This window comes from Camelus ferus, chromosome 1 (assembly GCF_009834535.1).
Source record: "Camelus ferus isolate YT-003-E chromosome 1, BCGSAC_Cfer_1.0, whole genome shotgun sequence".
NCBI classification, from domain to species: Eukaryota; Metazoa; Chordata; class Mammalia; order Artiodactyla; family Camelidae; genus Camelus; species Camelus ferus.
In genome coordinates, this window is record NC_045696.1 from 57,927,553 (window position 1) to 57,955,359 (window position 27,807).

At 36.1% G+C, this 27,807-nt stretch overlaps 1 protein-coding gene across 1 annotated transcript in view; it reads right to left on the bottom strand.

Moving 5' to 3' along the window:
• The window catches only part of KPNA1 (karyopherin subunit alpha 1), a 56,248-nt gene extending 30,500 nt beyond the window's left edge, over nucleotides 1–25,748 (bottom strand). The window contains exons 1-3 of the mRNA XM_032480336.1: nucleotides 25,570–25,748; nucleotides 5,444–5,577; nucleotides 582–689 (exon numbers count right to left, since the gene is read on the bottom strand). Of these exons, the coding sequence (XP_032336227.1) occupies nucleotides 582–689; nucleotides 5,444–5,572 (237 nt within the window). The 5' untranslated portion in view covers nucleotides 5,573–5,577; nucleotides 25,570–25,748. The remainder of the gene's footprint in view (nucleotides 1–581; nucleotides 690–5,443; nucleotides 5,578–25,569) is intronic.
• Between the last annotated feature and the right edge of the window lie 2,059 nt (nucleotides 25,749–27,807).

Sequence of the window (27,807 nt, forward strand, 5' to 3'; positions counted from 1 at the left end):
CCAGTGTGGAAAGAACCTGGGTGACTGAGGTAGAAGAGATTTTTCTTGTTTTGAAAACCATGTACATATATATATACTAAAACATTATACAACTGATCATAATAAGCTAGAAATCTAGAGAAGTGTGATCCATATAAATAAAGCATAATTTTTATCTGTTTATGTAACCTCAATGTTACAAAATGGGTTGCAACAGAAAATTCCAATAGTGGCAACACAGAGCAAATTTTTAAAGTCATGTGAGTATGTCCAATTTTGTAACTGAAATGAGTAACAAACTGGGACTTCCTTTAAAGCATCCCTTAGTATTCAACTCTTAAGGAATAATTTTATTTTATGATTATCTTTTTAAGTTTTAATAGCCAAATTATTCTTCCTAATTTAGTTAATTCTGTTTAACTACATGTTATTCAAAATATAATAAACATTTAATGAATCATGAGATTAGGTATATGGCTTCCTTTTAAATATGAAATGCCAAGTACTTTTTATAGCCATCTAACCATTTTTTTAAACCCCAAAAGAGATCGAAGCCTCGTCAGAAAAAGAGTAAAAAGAATTTCTTTCATTATCCTACTTACTGGTGCCATCTCCATGTTATTAATCTGAGCCTCGTGGAAGCCTCCATCTGACATAACTTCTTCTTCTGTTTCTTCTTCTGCTGTAGCAACATTTCTTCGCTTGAATAACTGAAAAATAAAAGACTATTACTAAAGTAATTCTACCAAAATGGAGTTCAATATTCAAACACTAGACACCCCACTTTTTTTTTTGAAGTACAGTTGATTTACAATGTTCTGTTAGTGTACAGTAAAGTGATTCAGTTACACACACATATATTCTTTTTCATATTTTTTTCATTATAACAAGCTATTGAATATAATTTCTTGTGCCATACAGTAGGGCTTTGCTGTTTATCTATTCTGTATATAGTAGTTTATTTCTGCTAATCACACATTCCCAATTTATCCATCCCCTTGCTTTCCCCCTTAGTAATGGTAAGTTTGTTTTCTCTGTGAGTCTCTTTGTTTTGCAAATAAGTTCATTTGTGTCATTTTTTTTGGATTTCACATATAAGTGATATCATGTATTTGTCTTTCTCTGTGTCTGACTTATTTCTCTTAGTATGATAATCTCTAGGTCCACCCATGTTGCTGCAAATGGCATTATTTCATTCTCTTTTATGGCTGATTAGTATTCCAGCAGTGTGTGTGTATGTATGTGTGTGTGTTCATCCAATCATTTGTCAATGGACATTTAGGTTGCGTCCATGTCTTGGCTATTCTAAATAGTGCTGCTATGAACATGGGTGCATGTATCTTTTAAAATTATATTTTCGTGCAGATACATGCGCACAGATACTGCTGGATCATATGGTAACTCTATTTTTAGTTTTTTAAGGAATTTGTGAGGTCTTTTCTGATGCACTACTGGGATACACATGATTGCTCCAGTTTCTCAACCTAACTGACGCACATCACTATGTAAGTTTAAAGTGTACAGAATGAGGATTTCATTTACATATGTTGTGAAATGATCACAACAGGTTCATCTAACATCCATCTTCTCATACAGATACAATAAAAAGAAAAAAATCTCTCCTTATGGTGAGAACCCTTAGGATTTACTCTCAACATCTTTCCTGTATATCATACACCAGTGTTAGCTATAGTCATGTTGTACATTACATCCCCAACACTTATTTATCTTATAACTGGAAGTTTGTACCTTCTTACTACTACCTGCTTCCAATTCTCCCTCCCCTAATCATTTGCCTCTGGCAACCACAAGTCTGAGTACAAGTTTGGTTTTTTTAATTTTTTTGTTTTTAGATTCCATATGTAAGTGAAATCATAGAGTATTTGTCTGGCTTATTTCACTCCACATAATGCCTTCAATGTCCATCCATGTTGTCACAAAAAATAGTAATAATAACCCCTTGCTTACTTCACAAGATATTTCTTGTAACTAAAAACATCAAGCAAGCCTCTATTCTTCATCACTATGGTTTTTATGAAGCAGCACTGTTACCTACTTATACTGCGTTAGCTTATTTCAAAATATTTTAATAGTAAATGTAAAGTGCCTGTCTTTTTATTCATGAAAAATTACAAGACTGGCTCAACTGGAATGACATCAACTAGTAAAATTTTTTGCTAAATAAGTAAATTTTAGTTCAGTCTGCTGGTGTCAAATAAACAAAGGTCATTTATACAGTGCTGCCTAAAGAACACATATTAAGTGCTGGCTGCTAAAGGGAAAGCTCTAAAAGTGCAGTTATCTTTTGCGTTCTTGGCAGGATCAACTCCTGTACTACCCTCAAATCTAGCTGAACAGCTGGCCTAAAGCCTGTGACTTTTCCCGATAGATGACAAAGCAACTGTGGAAACATAAACAGCACCTACATGAATCTGTATTTTACTGATGGTCACTATTTTACAAATTAGGCATGAAACAAGTACTGCTGTGATGTTAAAAAGTCTGATTGGGGGGGTGGGAAGGGACTGGGATTTCAAAATGTAGAATAGATAAACAAGATTGCACTGTGTAGCACAGGGAAATATACACAGGATCTTGTGGTGGCTCACAGCGAAAGTGAATGTGACAATGAATGTATGTATGTTCACGTATAACTGAAAAACTGTGCTATACGCTGGAATTTGACACAACATTGTAAAATGACTATAACTCAATAAAATAAAGTAAAATAAATAAATTAATTAATTAAATTAAAAAAGAAAAAAAGAAAGAAAAAGAAAAAAAAGGAAGTCTGATTGGTTTTACCAGTTCTCCCTACATAAGATGGCACACATGAAATGATAAAATTAAGATTTTTAAATAGAGCAATATTCCAGAAACTTAGCACAGAAACTTACCAAAGTCCTAGCACAATTTCAGATCTCATACAATGAAGGTGTTAGAATTTCAACTACAAACATTTCTAGTCAGATAAGAGGGGCAATACTTGCCACTTGATATATTAAGGCTGTAAAGCATTTTTCTTCAGGCAGGTGAATATGAAGACCTTATTTTGTTTATATAAATTTTCAATGAAGTCTAATAACACGAAATCCCTGTTACCAAGAAGAAACAGAGTAAAACAAACACTGTTAATGGCAGAGTGCCACTACTATATCTTCAAATGGCTTTATGCCAAGTATGATGCGTAGGCTAGTGGTTATATTCAGACCTGACTGAAGACGACAAAAACAGATGGCAAGATATACCGAGTTCTTGGATTGGAAGAATCAGTATTGTTAAAATGGTCATACTACCCAAGGCAATATAGATATTCAATGCAATCCCTATCAAATTACCAATGATATTTTTCATAGCGCTGGAACAAAAAATGTTAAAATTTGTATGGAAACACAAAAGGCCCCAAATAGCCAAAACAGTCTTGAAAAGGAAGAATGGAGCTGGGGGAATCACACTCCCTGAATTCAGACTACACTACAAAGCTACAGTAATCAAAGCAGTATGGTACTGGCACAAAAAGAGACACATAAATAAATGGAACAGGAATAGAAAGTCCAGAAATAAACCCATGCACTTATGGTTAATTAATCTATGACAAAGGAGGCAAGAATACACAATGGAGAAAAGATAGTCTCTTCAACAAGTGGTGCTGGGACAACTGGAAAGCTACCTGTAAAAGACTGAAATTAGAACATTCTCTAACACCATATACAAAAATAAACTCAAAATGGATTAAAGACTTCAATGTAAGATCAGATACTATCAAACTCCTAGAGGAAAACATAGGTAGAACATGCTTTGACATAAATCACAGCAATATTTTTTTTTCAAACCAGCTCCTAGAGTAATGGAAATAGAAGCAAAAATAAACAAATGGGATCTAATTAAACCTAAAAGCTTTTGCACAGCTAAGGATACTATCAACAAAATGAAAAGATAACCTACAGAATGGGAGAAAATATTTGCAAATATTGTGAATGACAAGGGATTAATTTCCAAAATATACAAACAGCTCATACAACTTAATATCAAAAAAAAAAGCAACCCAATCAAAAAATGCACATTAGACATAAATAGACATCTCTCTGAGGAAGACATCCAGATGGCCAACAAGCACATGAAAAGATGCTCAATATCACTAATTGTTAGAGAAACTACAATTTTTAGAGAAACAAATCAAAACTACAATGAGATGTCACCTCACAATCAGAATGGCCATCAATAAAAAGTCCACAAACAATAAATGCTGGAGAGAATGTGAAGAAAAAGGAACTCTCCTACACTGTTGGGAATATAAACTGGTGCAGCCACTATGGAGGACAGTATGGAGATTCCTTAAAAAACTAAAAATAAACTTATCACATGATCCAGCAATCCCACTCCTGGGCATATATCTGGAGAAAAATATAATTTGAAAAGATATATGCACCCCAATATTCACAGCAGCACTATTTACAATAGCCAAGACATGGAAACAACCCAAATGTCCATCAACAGATAACTGGATAAAGCAGATGTGGTACATATACGCAATGGAGTATTACTCAGCCATAAAAAGGAATGTCATTTGCAGCAACATGGATGGACCTGGACATCGTCATTCTAAGTAAAGTAAGTCAGAAAAAGAAAAATACCATATGACATCACTTATATGTAGAATCTAAAAAAAGGACACAAATGAACTTACCTACAAAACAGAAACAGACTCACAAACATAGAAAACAAACTTATGTTTACCAGGGCATAAAGGAGGTGGGAAGGGATACATTGGCAATTTGAAACTTGCACCTTTAGGGGAGTGATGGAAGTGTTAGCTATCTTGATTGTGGAGGTGGTTTCATGGGGTATACACACCTAACAAAATTCTTCAAATTGTACATCTGAAATATGTGTAGTTTACTGTACAGGAACCATACCATAATAAAGGTGTTAAGAAAAATAAAATAAAATACTATACAATAAAGAATGTAAAGATAGACAAACAGACATGAAGCAAGTATAGAAAATTGCTGACAATTACTGAACCCAAAGTATGGGCTTATGAGGTTCATTAACTACTCTGTATTTTTGTACATGTTTACAAATTTTCAAATTAAAATTTAGAATGAATAGCAATGTTCTGTTGGTCACTTGAGAATTCATTAACAAACATACACATAAAATCTTAAAGAAGTTGTAACTTTAGAAAAGTAAAATAGACTAAAAAAAAAGGCCAAAATGTTAAACAGTGGTTATATTGATAACATGGGAACCTGAGAGATTTCTTCATTCTTGCATTCTACTTTTCATTACATCCACTCCCCTATCCCTAAAAGATGCTGATTTTATAGTTGGGAGGGGGATATATGCATATACACACAATATGTATCACACATTGTTAAAACTAAAATAAAGGAAGGTGATGTCAGTATTAAAACGGAACACTAAGTTCTTTAAGAGAAATAAATGAGAGTAAAGGACTTACCTGCTCTTCTCTTTTCTGCTTACGTAACTGCAGCCCTTCTTCCTCCCTCCTTCTGCGCATCTCATCAGGATTCAGGGACTTATTTTTGTAACTTTTCAAGCGAAAGTTCTCTTTTCCTGGGGTAGTCATGATTTCTACAAAAATGAGGGAAGGACCTTAGCTTACCATAAAGAGCTCTGTTATTTTAATAGTTCAGACTTTTAAACATATACATGCCCAGAACCAATGGATAAGAATGTCAAACGGTTTACTTTAACAGCTTTATTAAAGTGTACAATTCAACATCTTATAGTATATTCACAGCTATATGCAACCATCACAAGTCAATTTTTTTTTAAAACATTTTCATCACCTCAAAAAGCTACCACTCGTATTCTGGACATTTCATATGAATAGAATCATGTGTGATCTTCTGTGCCTAGCTTCTTCCACTTAGCATATTTTACAAGTTCATCCGTGTTGCAGCATATTATTAGTACTTTACCCCTTTTTTGGCTGAATAATATCCCACTGTATGGTTATACCCCATTATATCCATCCAATCATCAAATAATGGACAGCTGGATTCTTCCTACTTTTTGCTATTATGGATAGTGCCTCCATAAACATTTGTAGACAAGTTTTTATGTAGACACAGGTTTTCATTTCTCTTGGGTATGTAACCTGGGAGGGGAACTGCTAGGTCAAATGGTAACTCTGTTTAATCATTTTAGGAACTGCCAAGCTTTTTCCAAAGTGACTGCATTATTTTACATTCCCACCAGCAGTGCACAAGGGTTGCCAATTTCTCCACATCCTGGCCAACACCTACTATCACTTTTTTTTTTTTTGGAAGTATAGCTTATTTACAATATTGTGTTAGTTCTAGGTGTACAGCAAAGTATCACAACTTTTTGATTCTGGCCATCTTAGTGGGCTAGATGTCTTTTAACTTACTTTTTTTGCCAACTATATATCTTTCCCCCAAAATGTCTATTTAGATTCTCTGCCCATTTTTAAATTGGGTTGTCTTTTTACCATTAAGTTGTAACAGTTCCTTATTTATTCTAGATATAAGTTCCTATCATATATGACTTATTAATATTTTCTTCCATACTTCCACTAAGATGTCTTTTCACTTTCCCGATGGTGTACTTTAAAGCACAAAAAGTCTTTAATTTTGATGTAACCCAAATTAATCTATTTTTCCTTTTGCTGCTCAATGATTTTAGTGCCATCTTAACTCTAAGTTTCCTCCTAAGAGGTTAAAGTTTTAACTAACTCTTACATTCAGGTTTATCATCCATTTTGAGTTAATTTTTGTATATGGTATGAGGTAAGGGTCCAACGTGATTGTTTTGCATATGGCCACCAGTCGTTTCAACACTATTTGTTGAGAAGACTATTCTTTCTCCACTGAATAGTCTTAACACTATTGTTTGAAAATCAGTCACAGATATATGGTTTTATTTCTCAACTTTCAATTCTTTTCCATTGATCTGTGTATGTGTATCCTTTTGCCAATTCCACACAATCTTGATTACCATTTCTGTAGTAAGTTTTAAAATCAGGAATGTATGAGTACTATTTTATTCTTTTTTAAGACTGTTTTGGCTTACCTGGGTACACCACTATTCCATGTGAATTTTAGAGTCAATCCGTCAATGTCTACACAGAAGTCACCTAAAATTCTGATATGAACTGCACTGAATCTGGAGATTAATTTGGGAAGTACTGCCAATCTTAGTATTAAATCTTTCAGTCTATGAAGACAAAATTTTTTTAACTTAGATCTTTAATTTCTTTCAACAACGTTTTATATTTTTCAGAGTGTTTTACACTTCTTTTGTTAAATTTACACGTAAGTATTTTAATATTTTTGATGCTATCGTAAATGGAATTATTTTAATTTCACTTTTGGATTGTTCATGCCAAGTCTATATAAAATCAATTTTTATGTATTGATTTTGTATCCTGCAACCTTGCTGAACTGAACTTGCTTATTAATGCTAACACTTTATTAGTGGATTCTTAAGGATTTTCTACATACAAGATCATGTCATCTGCCAGAGACAGTTTTGCTCCTTTTCTTCCAATCTTTTGTTTGCTTGTTTGTTTTGGGGGAGAAGTAATTCAGTTTATTTAATCCATTTTTTTAGTGGAGGTACTTGAGATTGAATCCAAGATCTCATGCATGCCAGGCACACACTCTATCACTGAGCTATACCCTCCTCCCTTTTCTTCTGATCTTGGTGCCTTTTCTTTTTCTTGCATAACTGCCATGGCTAGACCCTCCATACAATGTCAAATAGAAGTGGAAGAGAGCAGACAATCTTGTTTTATTCCTGATCTTAGGGGAAAGCATCCAGTCTTTCATCAACAAGTATCATGTTACCTTTGGATTTTTTTCATAGATGTCCTTTAACATGCTGAAGTTCCTTTCTATTCCTAGTTTTTTTCGTGTCTTTGTCAGTGAAAGGTGTATTTTGTCAAATTTTTCTGCATCTTTGCAAAGACTATGTAACTTTTTTCTTTATTTTACTGATATAGTACATAATTGGTTTATGAAATTTAAACCAACCTTACATTTCTGGGATAAATGCCACTTGGTCATGGTGTATAAATCTTTTTATATGCTGCTGAGTTTAGTTTGTTAGCATTTTGAGAATTTTTGTGTTTATATTCACAAGAGATATTGGTCTGTACTTTTCTTGTGATGTCTTTAGCATAAGGGTAAGTAGCTTTATAAAATAAGTTGAAAAGTATCCTCCCCTCTTTCAATTTTTTGAAAGAGTTTGTGAACAAATAGTACTAATTCCTCTTTAAATGTCTGATAGACTTCAGCAGTGAAGCCATGTAGGCCTGGGCTTTTCTTTGTGGGTACTTTTATGATTAATTCAATCTCTTCACTTGTTATAGGTCTATTTAGATTGTTTCTTACGTCAGTTTCAGTAGGTTTTATCTTGCTAAAAATGTGTCCATTTTATCTAAGCTATGTATCTTACTGGTATATAGTTATTCATAGTATTCCTTTATAATTCTTTTAAGTTTTATAAGGTAACCAATAATGTTCCCTCTTTCATTTCTGATTCTAGTAATTTGAGTCTTCTGTTCTTTTTTTGTCAATCTAACCCAAGGTTTACCAATTTTGTTGATGTTTTCAAAGAAACAGTTTTTGGTTTCCTCAATTTTCTCTATCATTTTTTCACTCTCTAATTCATTAATCTCTACCCTAATCTTTATTACTTCCTTCCTTCTACTTCACTCTTCTTTTGACTTAATGTGGAAGGTTAGGTTATTGATTGGAGACACTTAATATAGGCATTTATTTCTAGAAGTTTCCCTCTAAGCACAGCTTTAGCTGTATTCCCTAAGTTTTCTTAGGTAGTAACTTCATTTTCATGTTATCTCAAAGTACTTTCTGATTTCTCTTTTTTTTCTTCCTTTGACCCACTGGTTACTTAAGAGTATGCTCCTTAATTTCTACATATTTGTGAGTTCCCCCAAAGAAACAAATAGTTTCTTTCTGTTGTTGATTTCTGATTTCTTTTCATTGTGGTCAGAGAACATCATTTGTATTATTTCAAACCTTTTAAATATATTAAGGTTTATTCTGTGGCCTAGCATATGGTCTAACCTGGAAAATGTCCCACATGCACTTGAGAATATATATTATGCTGCTGCTGGGTGGTGGTGTGTTCTATACATATCTGCTGGGTCTGGTTGGTTTATATTGTTGTTTCCTTGCTGACCTTATGTCAAGTTGTTCTGTCCATTATTGAAAGTGCAGTATTGAAGTCTCCCAGTCATTACTGAACTATTTCTCCCTTCATCTCTGTCAGTTTCTGCTTCATATATTTTGGTGCTATTACTAGGTTCATACATATTTATAACTTTTATATATCTAGTGGATTGAACTTTTCATCACTATAAAGTGTCCCTCTTCCTCTCTCATAACATGTTTTGTTTTAAAGTCTATTTTTTTCTGTTATTAGTATAGCCACTCCAGCTTTCTTGTGGTTGTTGTTTGTATGGTTTATCTTTTTACATCCTTATACCTTCAATGTATTTGTATCTTTAAAGTGTGTCTCCTGTAGAGAGCATATGGTTAGATCCAGCCTGACAATTTCTGCCTTTTTAATTAGATTATTTAATCAATTCATATTAGTATCATTATTGATATAGCTGGAAGGATGACTGCTTTTTCATTTTTCATTTTCTGCCTCATGTCTTTTGTTCCTTTATTACTTTTGCTTTCTTCTGCATTAAGTGAATTATTTTCTAATGAAGTATTTAAATTTTTTTAGTGACTTTTTCACTGTATTTTTTGTTTTCCCCTCAGCAGTTGCTCAAGAACTTAACATATACACTTTAACTTGCAAGAATCAGCATGATTTATACTAGGTTAATTCCAGTGAGATACAGAAATGTTATGCTATATAATTCTACTCCCTTTCCTCTATAATACTTTTGTTATACATATTACATGGTATAATATACATATTAATGGTATAAATATAACAACATAGTTATAATTATTTCTTTATCATCTACAGTCACTTCCTTAGCTTAACATAGTTTTGCTTCCACTCACCTCCTTTGAGCTGTTACTGGCAGACACATTACAAATATATTACATTTCTATAGGCCCAAGAATATAATATATACATTATTTTACACAACTGCTTTTTTAATGTTTTGTGAAAAAAAATGTGGTTATATACTCTCTTAAAATTGCACAATTACTTTTACTGGTGCTCTTTGTTCATATAGATTCAAATTACCATTTGGGGTCACTTGCTTTCAGCCTAAAGAATTTCCCTTAGCAATCTTGAAAGGCAAGTCTGCTAGTAACAAAAGTCTCTCAGTTTTTATAATCTAGGAAACTCTTCATTTACTTTCATTTTTAAAAGATAGCTTGGCTGGATATACAAAAATTTGGTTGACAGTATTTGTCTCTGAGTACTTCAAATATATTACTCCACAACCTTCTGTATTCCATTGTTTCTGATGAAAAGTCAGCCGTTATTATTATTTTTTTTTAATCAGGGTTCCATTACAAGTAAATAACCGGCTGTTTTTCTCTTGCTGCTCTGAAGGATTTCTTCTTGTCTCTGATTTTTAACATTTTTACTCTGATATGTCCATTTGTAGGTTTTCTTACATTAATCCTACTTGAAGTTCTTTGGGTTCTGTGGATGGATATGTAGGTCAGTGTTTTTCAATAAATTTGAGAAGTTTTCTGCCATTATTTTCTTGAATACTTTTTTCTCCTTTTTTTTCTCCCCTCTTCTGGTATTCTCATTATGTGTACTACCATGCACTTTATGGTGCCCCACATTTCTCTGAGGCTCTTCTCAATTTTATTCATTTTTTTCTCTCTCTTCCTTAAATTTCTACCGATCTATTGACAAGTTCACTAGTTCTTTCCTCTACCACTTCAAATCTACCTTTGAGCCCCTCTAATTAATTTTTCATCAGTTATGTTACTTTTCAACTCCACAATTTCCATTTGGTTCCTCTTTAGAATCTGTCTCTTGATTGACAGTATCTATTTGATATGAGTTATCATCACATATTCCCTTCTTTAATCAAGGTTTCCTTTGATTCTTTGAACATATTTATACTGGTTACTTCAAAGTTTATTTCTGTTAAATCCAACATCTGGTCTCCCTCACAGGCAGTTTCTATTGTCTCCTTTTTTTCCAGTGTAGTAGCCACACTCTTCTAGTTTTTGTTTGCACATATTTCACCTTTTTATTGGGAACTCAACATCTTATAAAGTATTGAGGCAACTCTGGGTATTGCCCAGTCCCCTAGAGGTTTTCTATTTTTGGTTGTTTATTTGCACAGTAATTTGCTAGATTATTTTAAAGAAGTCTGTTTTTCCATCCCACACCCTCCCCTTCTCGTGTTGGTCCTCAGAGGTGGCAGAGCCTGGATATGCCCACAGTCAACTTGCCGTAGCTGTAATTTGGTAGGACTCTGTCTCTCTCCCTGACCACACCGAGCTATTAACTTCCACTGTCAGTTAGATTGCTGTACTGTTTTAAACAATGGCCTCAGTAATAAATTGCTCTACAGAGGAATCCAACCAAATTCAGGCTCCTTCGAAGGAGTAGTTTCAGGTCAGTGTCTGACATTCACTCTGTCCCTAGGAATGCTCCTTCCAGCTGTCTCTTATCCCAGTTCTTACCTGGTTTGAACCTCTCCAGCTCTAATGTAAGCGAAGTCGTTCCTTGAGGAAGAGATTAGGGGCCATCTGCTTTATGACCTGTTTCTCTCCTCTACCCACAAGCAAATCTCTGAACCAGGGCTCTAAAGATGGGGGTGTGGACAACAGCCACTCTTTTGAGTGACACCCATAGGAACTGAGTATCTGACAGGGGGTAGATACAAGCCTGAAGTCTTCTCAGCTTGTCTCTCCTGATGTGGAACCACCATTTTATAAGACAGGGAAAAGATGATCTGTCCCCTAGTATGCTCAGCAGCTCTGTTCCCAACAGTTTTCTGTTCTGCAAGTGGAGACCGGACAAACAGTAGTCCAGTCCCCTTTCTTTCCAACAAATTTACCTAGAACTTAGCCTAAGCAGCAGGCAGCTGGGGGCAGGATGAGAAATCCCAATGTCCTGCTCCTCCCAGGAAGAAAACCTTCCCTCCAGCTGGAAGCTCTGCATTTATTGTATGCCTTAGGACCATTTCCAAAGCTCTAAATAGTTGTTTTTTAATAGTTTTCCCCAGTTGTACAAAGGAGTGGGTCTGCAGAGCTCCTTATGCTATCAGGATGAAAGTCATGGGAACAGTTATTTTTAAAAAGATGATTTTGATGCAAGCCTGGTTTGAGAATCACTGATCTATAATGTGCTGTGTCACATCATCTATTTTAGCAGGATCTCTTAAAAAACCTATAGGGCAAAATTATTATTCTCACCCTTTACAGGTAAGGATTCAGGAGGCTCAAGGATAATTAAGGTTAAATGAGGTCATAGGGTGGGCCCCTAATCCAAAAGGACTGGTGTCCTTATCAGAGGAAGAGACACCAGAGATATCTCCCCTCCCCCTCCCTCTATATATATATCTCTACACCCTCAACCCCTGCATGTGCTCAGAGAAAAAGTCATGTGAGGAAACAGAGAGAAAGTGGTCATCTGCAAGCCAGGAAGAGAGACCTTATCAGAAGCCAACCCTGTTTGTGTGAAGGAAAAGCCTGGCTGGTCTAACAAGATAACTCACAAATCTAAGTACTGGAATACTGATCTGAGTTCTGCTAGACTAACTTGTAAATCTAGGTTAATCAGTGTTGTTTTGCTGTTCATGTTTTTTTGCTAGCCAGCTGGGTTTTCAAAGATACATATCTGGCTTTGGAATGTTGGTTTGCTGCCTCCCCACCTCCACTTTTGTGATGATAATGCTGCTAAAGCTGTTCCATGCCTATTGGCCTAATACCCCAAGCCTGTACTTTACCCTATAAAACTTCATGTGCACATCTTGGAGGTGCTCAGAGCTTCGGAGCAGAAGCCCCTCTGAGCCTGCCGGCGTAATACATCTGAGTACTCCAACCCTCCGAGTGGTGCTTGTTTCTTGACTGGACTGTCGTTTCCGTAACATTGGAACTTTGATCTTGGACTTCTAGCCTCCAGAACTGTGAGAAAATGAATTTCTGTTGTTTTAACCATCCAATCTGTGATGCTTTTTAACGATAGCACAAGCAGACTAATAATATATCCAGCGGTATTTTGTCACACTGGGCTTTTATTAGACTAAGAGACTGGTGCAATGCAGATGAGAATTTGCAAGTAATTCTGAAGGAATCATAATTAATGGTGCTGACAAATGACACAGAGAAGAATGGGATTCCTGAAACAGACAGCATTTTGGTTCTGAAAGATCAAATATAGCATAATAGCAATGATAACCAAATTCAAGTTTTAGGTTAAAAGAAGGAGAAAGCCTATAGTAACAGAGCCAAGACCTGGATAAAATTTAACAAGACTTTAACAAAACTAATAAGACTTAAGTAACTGGAAGCCTAGATTCAACAAGGAGCTAGAAGGGCAAGCAGTTACGGAAAGACAATGTTGGGAACACAGTACACATATACATAGAGAGAGTAAATGATAAAGCAAATGGAGTAAAAAGTAAAATGAACAATTGTGGAATGTGGGCAGTAGGTAAACAGGAGGGCTTTGTACACTTTTAGAAACTTCTGTAAGCTTGAATTTATTTCAAAAATCTTAAAAATAAAAAAAATCTAAAGGAAAGAAATGTTCACAAAAAGATTAATTATTCACTTGCTTTTTATTAAAGTGACATAAGAAGTAAGTCCAGAGAAGAGGTTTGGCCTTAAAACCCTGTTTTCAAATTTACTTCTTAGCATAATAATATAGGGAAGGTACTAAACTTCTGTGAATCTTGGTTTCCTTATTGCACTGTGGAGATAATACCTTATACGGCAATGAAAAGTAACATATGAAAGCATACCTCCACTGACCCATATATAGCTCACACCTGATATTTGTGTAATGAAGAAATGGCTTTAAATAGCTCCAGAGATTCAAAAAAAAAAAATCTCTTCTGACTAAAATGATCAGAGAAGGCTTCATTGAGAAGATGGTGTTTCAGCTAGCTTACGAAGAATAGACAGGATTTCATCAGTTGAGGCCGAAAGAGAAAGACCCACAAAACAGGGCAGAATACAAAATAAAGGCACAGACATTAAAAAGAACAACTGATAAGGAACAGCAGTAAGCCATGTGTGATCAGAGCAACTGTTCTTTAAAAGGAGTAGGTATACATAAGGAAATGCCAGGGCCTCTTGTCCTGTCTTACTTTTTTAGTTACATTTTGATATCCAGAAACTCACAAATGACTCCAACACTCTAAAAATTTCCACCATTCATACACTGCACTTGTGCTTTTGAATTTCAAAACATTTCACACACACACAAAATCCAAACAGTATGGGTAGGTATAAACGGAAAAAAATGAAACCGTACCTCCCCTTGTTTCTAACAGTAACCACCATCAAGTTCTCTGTATATTCTTTCAAGAATTGGTTATACATACACATATCCTTTTGATTTTTATTGTACACACACAGTTCTGCAGTTTGCTCAATTCTGGACAACTTTCCATACCAACACCTATAGAGTTTTATCATTTTTAACAATATAGTAATTAACTTTTGTACCATAACCAGATCCTATGCATCAATGACAATTATGCTTGACTCCAATTGTCTACCACAAACAAGGCTGTAACTAAATTATCCTTCCTATATTTGCATATGTTTCACAAATAAACCTATGAAAGAATTTTAAACAGTGAAACCTCAAGGTCAAAAGTATGTTAATTTAAAATTTTAATATTGTCAAAGTTCCCTCTAAAATATTGCCCCCATGTACTAGTGAATATGAATGTTCCAGTTCCCCATCACCACCGCTGCTAACCCAGGACCAATTTAAATTTTCCCGTATTTGACAATATGATATGTGAAAAAAAAAATGCTTCTCATGAACGCTATTTTCATACTACTACTAGTTATGTGCTTTGTTCATATTCACTCTTAAGTTTTTCAGATGTGATGTGACGGCATGATCACTTTGATGCCTCATGGAATGTCTGCTGTGTATTCCTGTGTTTCAAAATTTTATTTTTACCTCTAATATGGTAAATGTTAACAGATACACAATAATAACATAAACAAAAGTTTTCTTTCTTCAGGGTATCTGTTAAGAGTGTAATGTTCTGTGACCAAAAAATTTGAGAACCCTTGGTCCAGATAATCTTTTCTGTCTTGTTAAGAGAAAAAGAAAGTCCTTTGATATTCAGATAGCATTCAATTTATAGATTAAGGAAACATTTTTACAATATTGGGTCTTCTTGGTCAGAAATTAAATATGTATTTACACTTATCTTTTTTGCTACAATGATATATGTGAAGTTTCCTTTCATTATATTCTAACTGGCTACTGTCTGAATACAGGGAAATTACTTATTACTACATATTAGTTTTTTAAAGCCAGCCACTGAATTCTGTGTTTGATACTTTCAGTTGACACTCTTGATAATGAAGTTTTTTTAAAGGCTCAATTTTATTGAGGTATAATTTACATACAGTAAAATATGCCATTTAAGTAAATACCACCACAATTAAGACAGAGAATCTTTTCCTCACTATAGAAAATCCTGACAGGCCCCTTTCTAATAAATCCATTTTCCCAACCCCAGGCGATCTGCCCTTCAATTTTGCATTTTCCAGAATGCCAAATAAATGGAGCCACACAACATGTAGCCTTTCAAGTGCAGCTTTTTTCACTCACTAATAACTAGTCTGGGATTCCCCCATACTGTTGCATCTACCAGTAAATGACTCTTTTTGTTGCTGAATTGTATTCTATTATATTCCACAATTTGTTCATCTATTCATCAGTTGATAGTCATCTGGATTGTTTGCAGTTTTGAGTGATTATGAATAAGCCACTATAAACATTCACATACGGTTTTTGCGTGGATAAATGTTTTCATTTTTCTTGGGTAAAACCTAAGAGTAAGACTGCTGAGTCATATGATAAGTGTATGTTTAACTTTACAAAAAATTGTCAAACTGTTTTCCAAAGTGGCTGTAACATCCTGCATTCCTACAAGCAGTGTATAAGAGCTCCAGTTGTGTCACAGTATTCTTTTAATATACTTAAAAAAAAAATCACATCTATGGTCCACACATCTATACCTATTTTACTAAAGTGTTAAAATCTGAAATGTGTGTTGAATTATACCAAATGTCTTTTTGGCAGTTATTAAAATGATCATTGTTTATCTCCTCTGACATATTAAATACAGTGAGATATTAATACATTTCTTAATAATGAATGATTTTTGACTCAGAATAAACACACTTGGTCACAGTGTATCATTCTTTTTAATTCTATCTGTTAGTATTTTCTTAAAAATGTCTAAATCAGTGGTATAGCTCAGTGGTAGTGTGTGCTTAGCATGCACGAGGTCCTGGGTCCAATCCCCAGTACCTATCTTAAATAAATAAATAAAAATAAATAAACCTAACTCCCCTCCTAAAAAATTTCTAAATCAGTATTTATAAATGAGACTGATTACTTAATACCCTCTTCCCCTCCTCTTTTGAGGGGGGTATTATATTTGTCACATTGAGAGCTTTTTGAAAACACATGGGTATGACTCCAACTTTATGACATTCTCAAAGAGGCAAAACTGGAGAGTTAAAAGATCAGCAGTTGCCAGGGGTCTAAGGAATGGGAGGGATGAACAGCAGAGCACAGAGGATTTTGGAGACAGTGAAACTATTCTGAATGATAGTATAATGGTTGACACATGTCTCTAAACATATGTCAAAACCCACAGAATGTACAACACCAAGAATGAACCCCAATGTAAACTATGGACTTTAGTTGGTAATAACGTGCTCATGTTGGTTCACTGATTGTATCAAATATGCCACACTGATGAGGGATGTTGAGGGTAGGGGAGTATATATGTGTGGGTGGGGAGGGCTATGTGTGAACACTGTATTTTCTGCTTAATTCTTGAACTGCTTAATTTCTATGAACCTGAAACTGCTCTAAAAGAATAAAGTCTCTTAAAAAAATTGAACTTTTTTGTTCCACAAGCTCCCTTGGCCTTGATTCATTCAATACTCTCTCTGTCCTCCACCAATGTATACACAAAACACACTGAGTATAGATCTTTCTATATTTCTATTATATTCAAAATGGTTTATGTTGAGTGTGTGGAGTCAATCCAAACAGTCAGTAAACCTCAAACACATGCTAACTATTCTGAATGTTTAACATCCACAATATTTGTGGAACACCATAAAATGCTAACATACTTAATTCCACCATATAAATTAAGCATAATTTTATTAGAAAACATGATGTACATTTAATATTAAAAAGCCAAAACCACAAGAAAGTATGACTACAAAAGAAGCAAGTTATGGATTTATCAACTTAAACATAAAGCATAAAAAAATTTCAGTTCATATGTGAATATTTTCTTGAAAGCTTTATTTTCTGATCAAAAAATAGGGAGGTGCAAGCTCACGCTCTATAGGTGAGCTCTATAGCTTACACTCATTAATTTGTTATCAACTTCTAAGTCAGATAGTAGTAGCAGATCCCTTTAAAAGATTTTAATAAAAATTAGGGATGAAAAATAAAACTTAAAATATCTGACACATTTTTTCCCTGTAAAATAATTAGTTATCTTTATTTTAGTGACAACATTCTAGTGTTCAATGGGGGCACAGTTTGAAAAACCCTGCAACAAGCCTCTTCTGTGAGAAGTCAATGCTGCAGACATGATTCATAGGCACTCATCTCTGATAAATTTGATAGCTCTAACCTCAACAATCTAATAGAAATCCCTAATTTTCTTTCATGTCCCAGCTTCAGACCTTTTTCCGCTACAAAATTTACTATAAACTTTGACCCTGAATTCTGATCTCACCTTCTAGTATCTATGGGTTCCCAACTTGCAAGGTTTCCCAAAGACACTCTCAATATCCAAACATTTAAAGGAAAATATTTACCAAGGATTTGGGGAATTTACACCCTAGGATTCAGTAATTCCACTTTTGGAATGTACCAGAAGGAAATAAAATCAGCAGTATATGTAAGAATGTTCACAGCAACGTGACTGTTACAGTGAAAAATCGTAAACCTAAAAACTATAAAGCAAGGGTTTGTCTCTGGGACATAATCATAATATACCGAGAAATAAGAAAAACAGAACACTAACGCATGAAAAATCTGGGTGGTGGGAACAAAACTCCAATCTACGTTATTTTCTATACTTTTAAAAATATTTCATAACTTGAATTAGAATACAAAAACATTAAATGGGTATTAATATGATTTGTCTTTATCCCCCAAATTTTCTTCAGTAAGCAACAGACTAATTACACAATAAGAAAAACTTCCAAAAAGTAAAGCTGAAAGCATGTATTTACTACCATGAGCCTTCCCAGCCTAACTGAAACACTATATTTCTTTATTCTTGGCTGGAATTTCATCAACTCAACATGCTATTCTTTCATCAAAGTTCTGATTGAATAGTCTAAGTTTTTAATCAAAGAGAAAAACTACCTCTCTCCTTATAGTTGGATTTAAGATAAATCTTTCCCCCAAAATAGCATAAAGGTTTCCTTCATGATAAAAAAAAAGAGCAAATCTGCCTTTATCTGATTCATATCCATTACTGAATTTAATAAGTTCTATATTTTACACATACATTTATATGAGTTTTCATATTTTAAATTAAGAATTATACAGGATGTATGAGTTTTCTTCCCAAAACATTAACATCTCAGTACTCAGCAATTTTTTTTGTTTAATGGAGGTACTGTGGATTGAACCCAGGACCTCATGCATGCTAAGCATGTGCTCTATCACTGAGCTATACCCACCCCGCCTCAAAGCTCAGAAATTTAATTTTAACCTTCTATACTAAGCAAAATACTGAGCACATAGCGCACTCAAATGGCATGGAAAGAATGGACACGCCAGAAAATATAGAGTTTATGTGAAGAAATAAAATGATGGATTTGGTAGATTAATCTACACAAAATTATACTTTTTTTAAAGGGATGAATTACAAATATGGAACAGGAAAGGAGAGAATCAAAGGTTATAGATGAGATGTCAAAAACTTTTTAGAAGCTGTGAAAATAGATTGTCAAATGGTATTTTACTAGCAAAGTAGAACACTCTGAAGCCTAAGCACCTGCAAAGAAGCTGATTCATACTGCCCACAAGCAGGAGGCTTCAAAGGCAGGAGGCCCCCACAGGCTTTTCTGAAGGGAGAGTAAGGAATGGAACTAAAAATTGGAAGGCTAGTTTTTTTTTTTTAACATTTTTTTTTATTGAGTTATAGTCATTTTACAATGTTGTGTCAAATTCCAGTGTAGAGCACAATTTTTCAGTTACACATGAACATATATATACTCATTGTCACATTTTTTGGAAGGCTAGTTCTAAGTCTACAAAATAGCCATCACACCCAGACTTCCTCCTCCCTTGTGCCCAGCCAGGCAACCATCCCTCCCCAAAGCCCTACAGATGTTGAGAGGATTACTCTGAAAAAACTAGAGACTCATGGGACACTAGTGAGGTATACACAGGATTACACAAGCACAATTAACAGTGAGAATGACAGCTCCTTTTCTAAGGTAAGTTCTCGGAACATAGCATTTAGGTAAGAGATTGGAGGCACTCTCTCTCAAGGAAACCAACCAGGCCAAGATAAGAGAACTGTGAGTCCTCTCCCCCTATAAAAGGCCACCAGCAACTCTGCCCACCCTTTAGACTGGTAGTCATGTAGGCTCAAACACATCCCAAAACTGCCCACCCTTTAACAAGCCATACCTATAGTTTCCAATTCAGTTTTTAACACTTCACTCTTAAATATGAATGGACAACCTTAAGTTTACCAGACATCTGAGAAAAGCCTCTATAGAGAAAAGACTGCAATGAAATAAAGGAACTTAAAAGAAGTAGAGCAATGAAAGGTACCAAAAAACCCAACTAGTATTACTATCCTTAAAAGGATTATAGTGTTTATAAAACAATGCAAAGATACCATAAGAATGAGCTCTAGGAAATTAAAACTATGGATAGGAGCTTAAAATTCAACAGAAGGTTGGAAGATTAACACTGAAGAAATCTCTCAGGAAACAGAACAAAGAGACTAAGTGATGGAAAATAGGAAGGAAAAGAAAATTAAAAGAACAAACTAAGAACTCTAATACCTAGTAATCCAAATTCCAAGAGAGAAAAAGTTGATGAGGAAGATTATTAAAGAAACAGTGCACCAAATTTAGAATATTCATTCAGTGAAAGACACCATGGACAAAACTAGCACAAAGATGACAGGCATAGAGAAGATATTTTCATCCTAAAACAGACCTTCACAAGGAACTCCTGCAAACCAAAAAGACAGGAAACCCAAAGGAAAGATAGAGAAAAGGACAAAACAGACAATTATCAAAAGGGAAAACCTGAAGGGATACAAGAGATGCTCAAACTCATTAGTTATCAGAGAATGTACATTAAAACAATACTACTTTATACTTATTAGACTAATAAAAATTAGAAAGTTAGATAAAACCAAATACTGGCAAAGATGTGGGCAAACAAGAACCCTCCTCCATTGCTAGTAAGAGCATAAACTAGTTCTCGAATTCATTGACTCAAGAATCCCACTCCTGGATATATCTCAGACAACTTCTTACAGAGGTCCATAAGGATGCACAAGGAAGAGTATATTTACCACAGTTTATTTGTGATGCCAGAAAGTCAACTCAGGTGTCAGTGATTAGGGAATGAAAAGTAAAATGTAGTAGATGTATACTGGAATTCCACATTATACACAATTATATGTACACACAACAAAACAGAAAGGTCTCCAAAACAATGCTGAGTGAAAAAGACTAAGAAACAGAACAAAGTCTGTAACAATATATAAACTAAATACACACACCCCACCCACTACATATTTCACAATGATTCACATATAATCAAGGAATGTTATCAACCACAATGCAATGACTGCCTGCTAGAAAGGGTACTGGAAGTAGGGCTCAGAAATGAAAAATTTAAGGAACTTGTATAGTCTGATGATAGTTTCAAGAACTGGAAAGCTAATTAACTCTACAACTCTTTTACCTAAAGTACCCCCCAAAATAATATTAATGATAAAATAAATTTCCCAAAACTAAAGGACATGAATTCCCAGCTTGTAAGGGTCCATGGAGTGCCCTTAAATGAAAAAAGAACCACATCTAGGCACATTAGGGGTTAAAAATAATATCCTAAAAGCTTCTAGAGATTGGAGGAAAGATGGGGAAGGTCACACACAAATCAAGAATGAGAATGGCTTTGGACATCAACAGCAACGTTAGAATGCAGAAAACAACAGAGCTATGACTTCCAAACTTTTTAAGCCTAGAAATTTATACTCAAATTATTGATGAAATGTTAAGGTAGAATAGATTTTTTTTTAATCATGCAAGATCTCAGAAGGTTTTTCCTTCCCAGGTACCCTTCCTCTGGAAGTTAAGAAAATATGGAAAATAGGAAATCCAGTAGAGAGAAGGGCATTGAGAGTTTTAAGGGTGACATAAAGAGAAGTTCCAGGATAACAGCTGTGAAGCAGGCCTAAAAAGTAACCAGTCCAGATTGCATTAAAAGGACAGAGGTTCCAGGATAGCTGTCTCATGGATACAAAAGGGGGAAAAAAGGTATTACTCCTGGAAAAACCAAACTGGTTAAGAGAAGAAATGATACAATACATTGCATGGTTCAGCTATAAATATTTGTTATAACTGAACGATAACTTAATAAACACCTGTGATAAAGGAAGACTTTGTAAGAATGTTTTAAGTTCTCCTGCAAGGTTTAATGTGTTATCATGTAAATATTCCAAGGCAGGGTGCCTTGTGGTTTCAGCCAGCCTTGTGCTATGCCGTTAAGATTGATTTACTGCTTAAAATCACTTTACTTTATCCAATTTTTACTGAACTTTTTATGTAAAAAATAAAATAAAGAAAAAAAGAAACACCTGTGATAATTATATTGAAAGGATGGGAGAGGTAATGTACATATGTGTGGACAAAAGTCAATAGATAATGTCCAAAACTGGTATATCAAGAAATAGCAAGAGAAGCAAATGATTCATAAATATGAAAGAGGAAATAGCTAAAAGAAAATGGTAGCCTCCAAAGTGCAGAGGCTGGGACAGAAGACAGTTGTTTTTTACATATTATTCTAATTTAAAATTTGTATTTTTTAATGGCAATAAAGCAAGGAACTCATACAGCCTTTCAGCTTTCAGTAAATTAGGTCTTCACAATATCATTTCATGATGTTAAACAAACTACATTTTTAGTTTGTTCTGCTGGAGAGACTGAACTGCAAACCAAGACAAAATCAAGCTCTAATGTTTGATGTTAACATTGTACAAATAGCCTTGTGTTTGAATCCTAACTCTACCACTTACTCTGTGAAGTAGGACAAGTTACCTAACTACCCTCTACATGTACCTCACCTTCTCAAAGTGCTTTTACAATAATTAAGTGAAAGTACCTGATGTAGTGCTTGATCCATCAATAAATGTTAGTACCTTCTGCTTGTCTTCTTTTTCCTAGCTACAAACTCCCATTCTGTTCCCAAGCAGCCTTGTTGGTCAGAGAGTACAGAGACTCATGGACAACTCAGCACATATCCCTCCTCATGCTGGAAAATCAATCATGATGAGTAAGCAGACTTATCTTTGTATATGAAGGGCAGCATTATTCTTGCTATGTGAAGTAGATTATCCCTATTATCCACATTCTGGATTATTGCCTGCTTTCAGGAACTGTCCCAATTAGTCTACTACACTAGATCAGAACCATTTTATCACTTACATCTGTCTTGTAGGGTTATATCATCTTTAAAAACAAACAAAAAAACTGTATGTTCCATCAGTCTTCATTCTTGCCCTTTCACTGCAAGGCCTCAAAATTTTTTACCAGGGTCCTATCTGGCCCCTTGCTGGCCTGGGGCCACCTCCTGCTTACTACAGCAAGAATAGAGTGAAATCAGCCTTAATCGGCTAATTTAATTGTTTACCATTTCCAATGTTTTCTTCCATTATTATGGCTAAATTCAGAATACCTTGCAAAGTACATAAATCTTAAAGAGAGTAATGGAGAATTATCTTTATCACTGTCAGTCATCTTTACTTACATGGCCAAAAGTCTTAATTGATTTTATACAAAGTATTCATACGTACGTCTAGAAACAATCTGACAGACTCAAAAATACAAAATCATAAATCATCAAGGCTTTATCATCTAATTCAACAAATATTATCCTAAAATACTGGAAATAAAAATAATATATAATCCCTATTCTGAAATGAGGGAAAAGGTAAAAGAATCAAGAGAAAGAAAGAACAACAACAAATAGTCCAGGAAACAACTGAGAGCAATTCCAGACTATTTGACATAACAAATAACATAGTTGAGGCTAATAAAAATTATAAAAATTACCAACACTGAACACAGCTCTGAACCTCCTCACAGCCAAAGCATAAAGAGAAATAGGATGGCTTACAAAACACAAACGATCTAATAAAAGCAGTCATTTGTTTAAAACCCAAAGAAAGAAAAGACAAAAATGTATTACGGGGGTCTTAAAAAGAATTTTTCTCTAAGGTTTCTATTTTATAAGGATCAATAAATAAATAATGTTCCAATACTAGATAAAAATCAAAGTGCAAAATATTAATTCATAGTTCTGTGAAGAAACTTCTACAAGGACCTAAAGTAACATAATGTAAATATTCTGACTTCAGATGAGGCATTAATTTTTATCACTTAGTTTATTCTAGGTTTTTATAAATATATGTTTTGTTTCCCCACTAGACTGTAAACTCCTGGAGGTTTCTGTTGTCTGAGTCCATCTGAACTTCCTTTGCTATTTACTATAGTTTTTGCTCAATTGTAATGACTGATAAAATGTCATGCAGTCAATATTTAGTCATTATTTGTCAGTCTTCCCCTCTACACTATAAATTCCATGAGGACAGGAACAGTGTCTTGATCACATTTACATCCCCAGTCTCACATACTCCATGAACACTCCAAGAATTCGCTGAATTAATGGACCAAATAAAGAAAACACAACAAAGAAATATGAAAGGAAAGAAGAAATAATTTCTAAAATGGCAGTGATTTTGGTTCTAAGGCTGGTTCCAACAAGAGCTGGATGACCTTAAGTTACTTAACTTCTCTAACCTTCAAAGCTTTAATCTGTAGAAAGGAAAAAATTACATCTTCAGAGTTAAATATTAAATGCTTTAATACACTAAAAGCATTTAGCAAAATACCTGTAAAGGAGCTCAATAAATGTTACTTCCTTTAGGTTCTCTCATATCCTCCACCTTAAATCAGGTATTACACATTAAAGTGCCTTCCAAGAATAGATTATTTCAGCAAAAGTACAATAGAGTTTATTCTCACTTTCCTTTGAAAAGTTAAAATTTCATCTCTTCAATCTTTACAATGGAAAGAGAAGCGATTGTGAATTACTTTCAAAATATTTCAAATGCAAGAAGAAGAAAAAAAAAGTCATGAATGAGTTTTGAAGCAACAAGAGGGGGAGGAATCACCTACAAGCCTGTAAACAAACAGGGGTTCTGAAGGAAGTGTTTATTAAAGGAAAAAAGGACTGAAAAAGTTAGAAATATTATTTAATAGGATGTTTTAGAAAAAAATACTTCCAAACTGTTTATTCTAATCTTAAAGTTTAAAAATCAATTCTTTTGAAGTCGTTCACTCAAAAGTGGAACATTAAATACTTCCATTCAAACCTAAAACATTCCTTCATGACGACTTCCGTGACTCCAGTCATCCTTGTTTTCCCCTCCCCTTTAGAGCTTAATCTAATACTTCGCCGCTTCCCTCGCATCACCACTGACACACGCTATGTGCAGACGAAGTTCTGTCATTCCTATAATTACCACACCCCTGTCAGCCTCTTCAGGCCCATGTTATGACATCTGTAAACTGCAGTCGTCCGTCTCCACCCCCGCCCCCCGCCACCTCCCCACCTCCCTCCAAACCACCGGCTCCGGCTGGAGCAGTAACTTGTGAATTCCCGAGACGGTCCCTTCTTGCCCGGGTTAGGATCTTTACACGTCGCCCCCTGCTCTCTCCAGCCTCAGTCACAGCACTCTGCGCGGCCCACCCCCGCCCCCCGCGCGCTCGCGCCTGGCCGCGGCGCTGGCTCCGCGCTCCCAGCTCTCCGCCCCGCTGCCTCGGCGCCCCGCAGTCCCCGGCGCCGCTTCCAGCCCCGCCGCCGCCCCGCCCCGCCCCGGCCGCCGTTCCCGATGGCGAGCACACCAGCGCTCCCCGCCCCCACCCTCCCTTAGGCTGGCCGCGCGGCCGTTAGGACAGCCGGGCCGGTGACGCACGGAGGCGCCGCGAGCGCCCAGGCCCAGGAACCAGAGCTCGAGCACAGACGGCGCCCGCCCTCGCCGCGGGCCTCTCCCGGGTCCCGCTGAGGACTGCCGGATCCGCCAGCGGGAGGGGGAGGGGCTGGGGGCCGCCGGGGCCCCGCACTTACCAGGCTTAAGGCAACCGATCCCGGTGCCACTGCTGGGGTAAGCCGCTGACTCGCTCGCTCGCCCGCCGTGCCTCTGCCGCACACAACCTCGAAGAGCGGACTCGCGCCTCGGCGGTGATCACCAGGCCTCGCTCTCGACCGCCGCGCACCCAGCACAGCGAGACCTAGCTCAGCCGGCGTTCGCAATGCGCCTGCGCGCGGGGGCTGGACCGCGCGCCTGCGCGCACCCTCCACCGCCCTGCTGCAGAGGCTGCTGGGAGATGTAGTATTCCAACCGTCTTTCTCTGGAAACGCTAACGGTTAGCCCGGAACCAGTGGAGAGTCCGGGGTCAGGGAGAAGGTCTGATTGAGGAGGTTCACAGAGGCAGAGGTTAGAGAGTCACGCTGGAGTGACAGGGAAACGGTACTTATTAGGTTGAGATGCAAAGTTATGCCTACAAACTTGTCTTCGAAGCTCTTCCAGGGCCAATGGATCCTCGCTCACCTCTGTGTATTTCTTGCCTCTCACAGTGTTGTTACCTAATACAGGTTAACTGAATGAATAATGTAAGGAATGAAGGCTAAGGGATTATTACAAAAGTGTTAGAAGTCAGCGCCTCATGACTAAGGCATTCACATGCAGCACGTTTGAGGAAGCTTCTGAGGTATTTATTTATTTAGTTCTCTCCCATCTTGTTTACCTGATAATGTATGGTCAGTATCAAAAACCTTTAAGAAATTAAATGAAACACAAATAGTTGCTTTACGCTCAATAAATGGTCTTAAACGAAAATTTGGGATAAATAATTGTTACTGTTAAATTTGATGCAATTGGGTGGGTGGGTGGGGATTCTTTGTGAGCAGTGGCTTCAAAAGAAAGACTGAAGTCAGCCAAGCAGAGGTCACAGAAAAAGTCTCACATATGACATAGTTTATCAAATCAAACTAAAACACCCATGGAGAAGCAAGGTGAAAGAGATGGGGTAGCTCTATAACACAAGAGTAGAAGAGAGGACCACACTGAATCCTAGGCTATACAAAGCTCATTCGCCCTAGATCTTTTTCTGCTGTATCAGTGTTCCACACTGAAGGCGTGTTTTCTAGGATGAGTTGAATTTGTGCAAGCGGGCTGAGGAAAGAGAATGTGTTCTAAGGAAGAGACTTAGAGGCAAGTATTCCTGCCCACAGCTAAGCTGAGGGCAAATCACTTTATTCCAATCAGGATCTGATATTAACAGCTGGACTTAAGTGTTTGTGAAAACTAGTTTCCTTACAGTTCACCCTTACTTTTAGTTAGGGTATTCCTTGAGGGTCTTGACCAAAAGTCTGGGGCATTTACTAGGGCCTCTCTTTCCTTGACCCAGCCTCCTCAGCCCCATGAGATAGCCAAAAGCTCTACTCAGTTTTTAAGCCATTGCTTTTATAATTTGCACTCACCTTAGGTGAAAAAGTAACGGCAAACACCAGGCTCACTTCTCAATCTTCTCTTTCTCTTCTTCCAAATCTTGGACCCACAAATTCTCACTGCCATGGTACTCTTCAATGCCTTAATGTGTTTTTATGTTTTGTTCAGTTGTTCTCAGTGGTGGGAGGACTTGTTCAAGACAATAACAGTAGGCCATTGCTGAAGCAGAATTCTTATATATACGTTACTTTCACAAAAATGTTATGTGATACATGATATTTCATTAGTTAATGTCTCTCTGACTATATCTTTTTGTATTTAAAAGTTTTAAAGTTTAATTTATAGAACAATAGTTTTGCTATTACAAACAATGCTATTAACATTCTTCTACATATCTCTGTGTGTGCAAGGAAACTGTTAGATTCTAGGGCAGTGCATCTTTAACTTTAGTCGGTGTGGCAGAATTCTGAGAGGGTCCTCATGATACTTTCCCTCTCATGTTGCCCTGTATAATCACTACCCTTCAAGTGTGAGTAGGACCCTTGACTTATTTCTGGCCAATAGAATACAGCAAAGATGATTACATTTTATTATATATCTCTATCTAAGTCTCTATCTTAAAGACTGGAGCTAGACACTCTTCTGCTGGCTTTTAAGAAGTGAGCTTTCACGTTATGAACTGCCTATGGAGAGCGCCACATGACAGGGAACTGTGGTTGGTTTCTAGGACCACAGTACAGCCTCCATCCGACAGCCAGTAAGAAGCCGGGGCTCTCAGCCCTACAACCACAAGAAAATGAATTCCACTAACAACCTGAGAAAGCTTAGAAGTGGATTCTTCCCCAGTCAGGCCT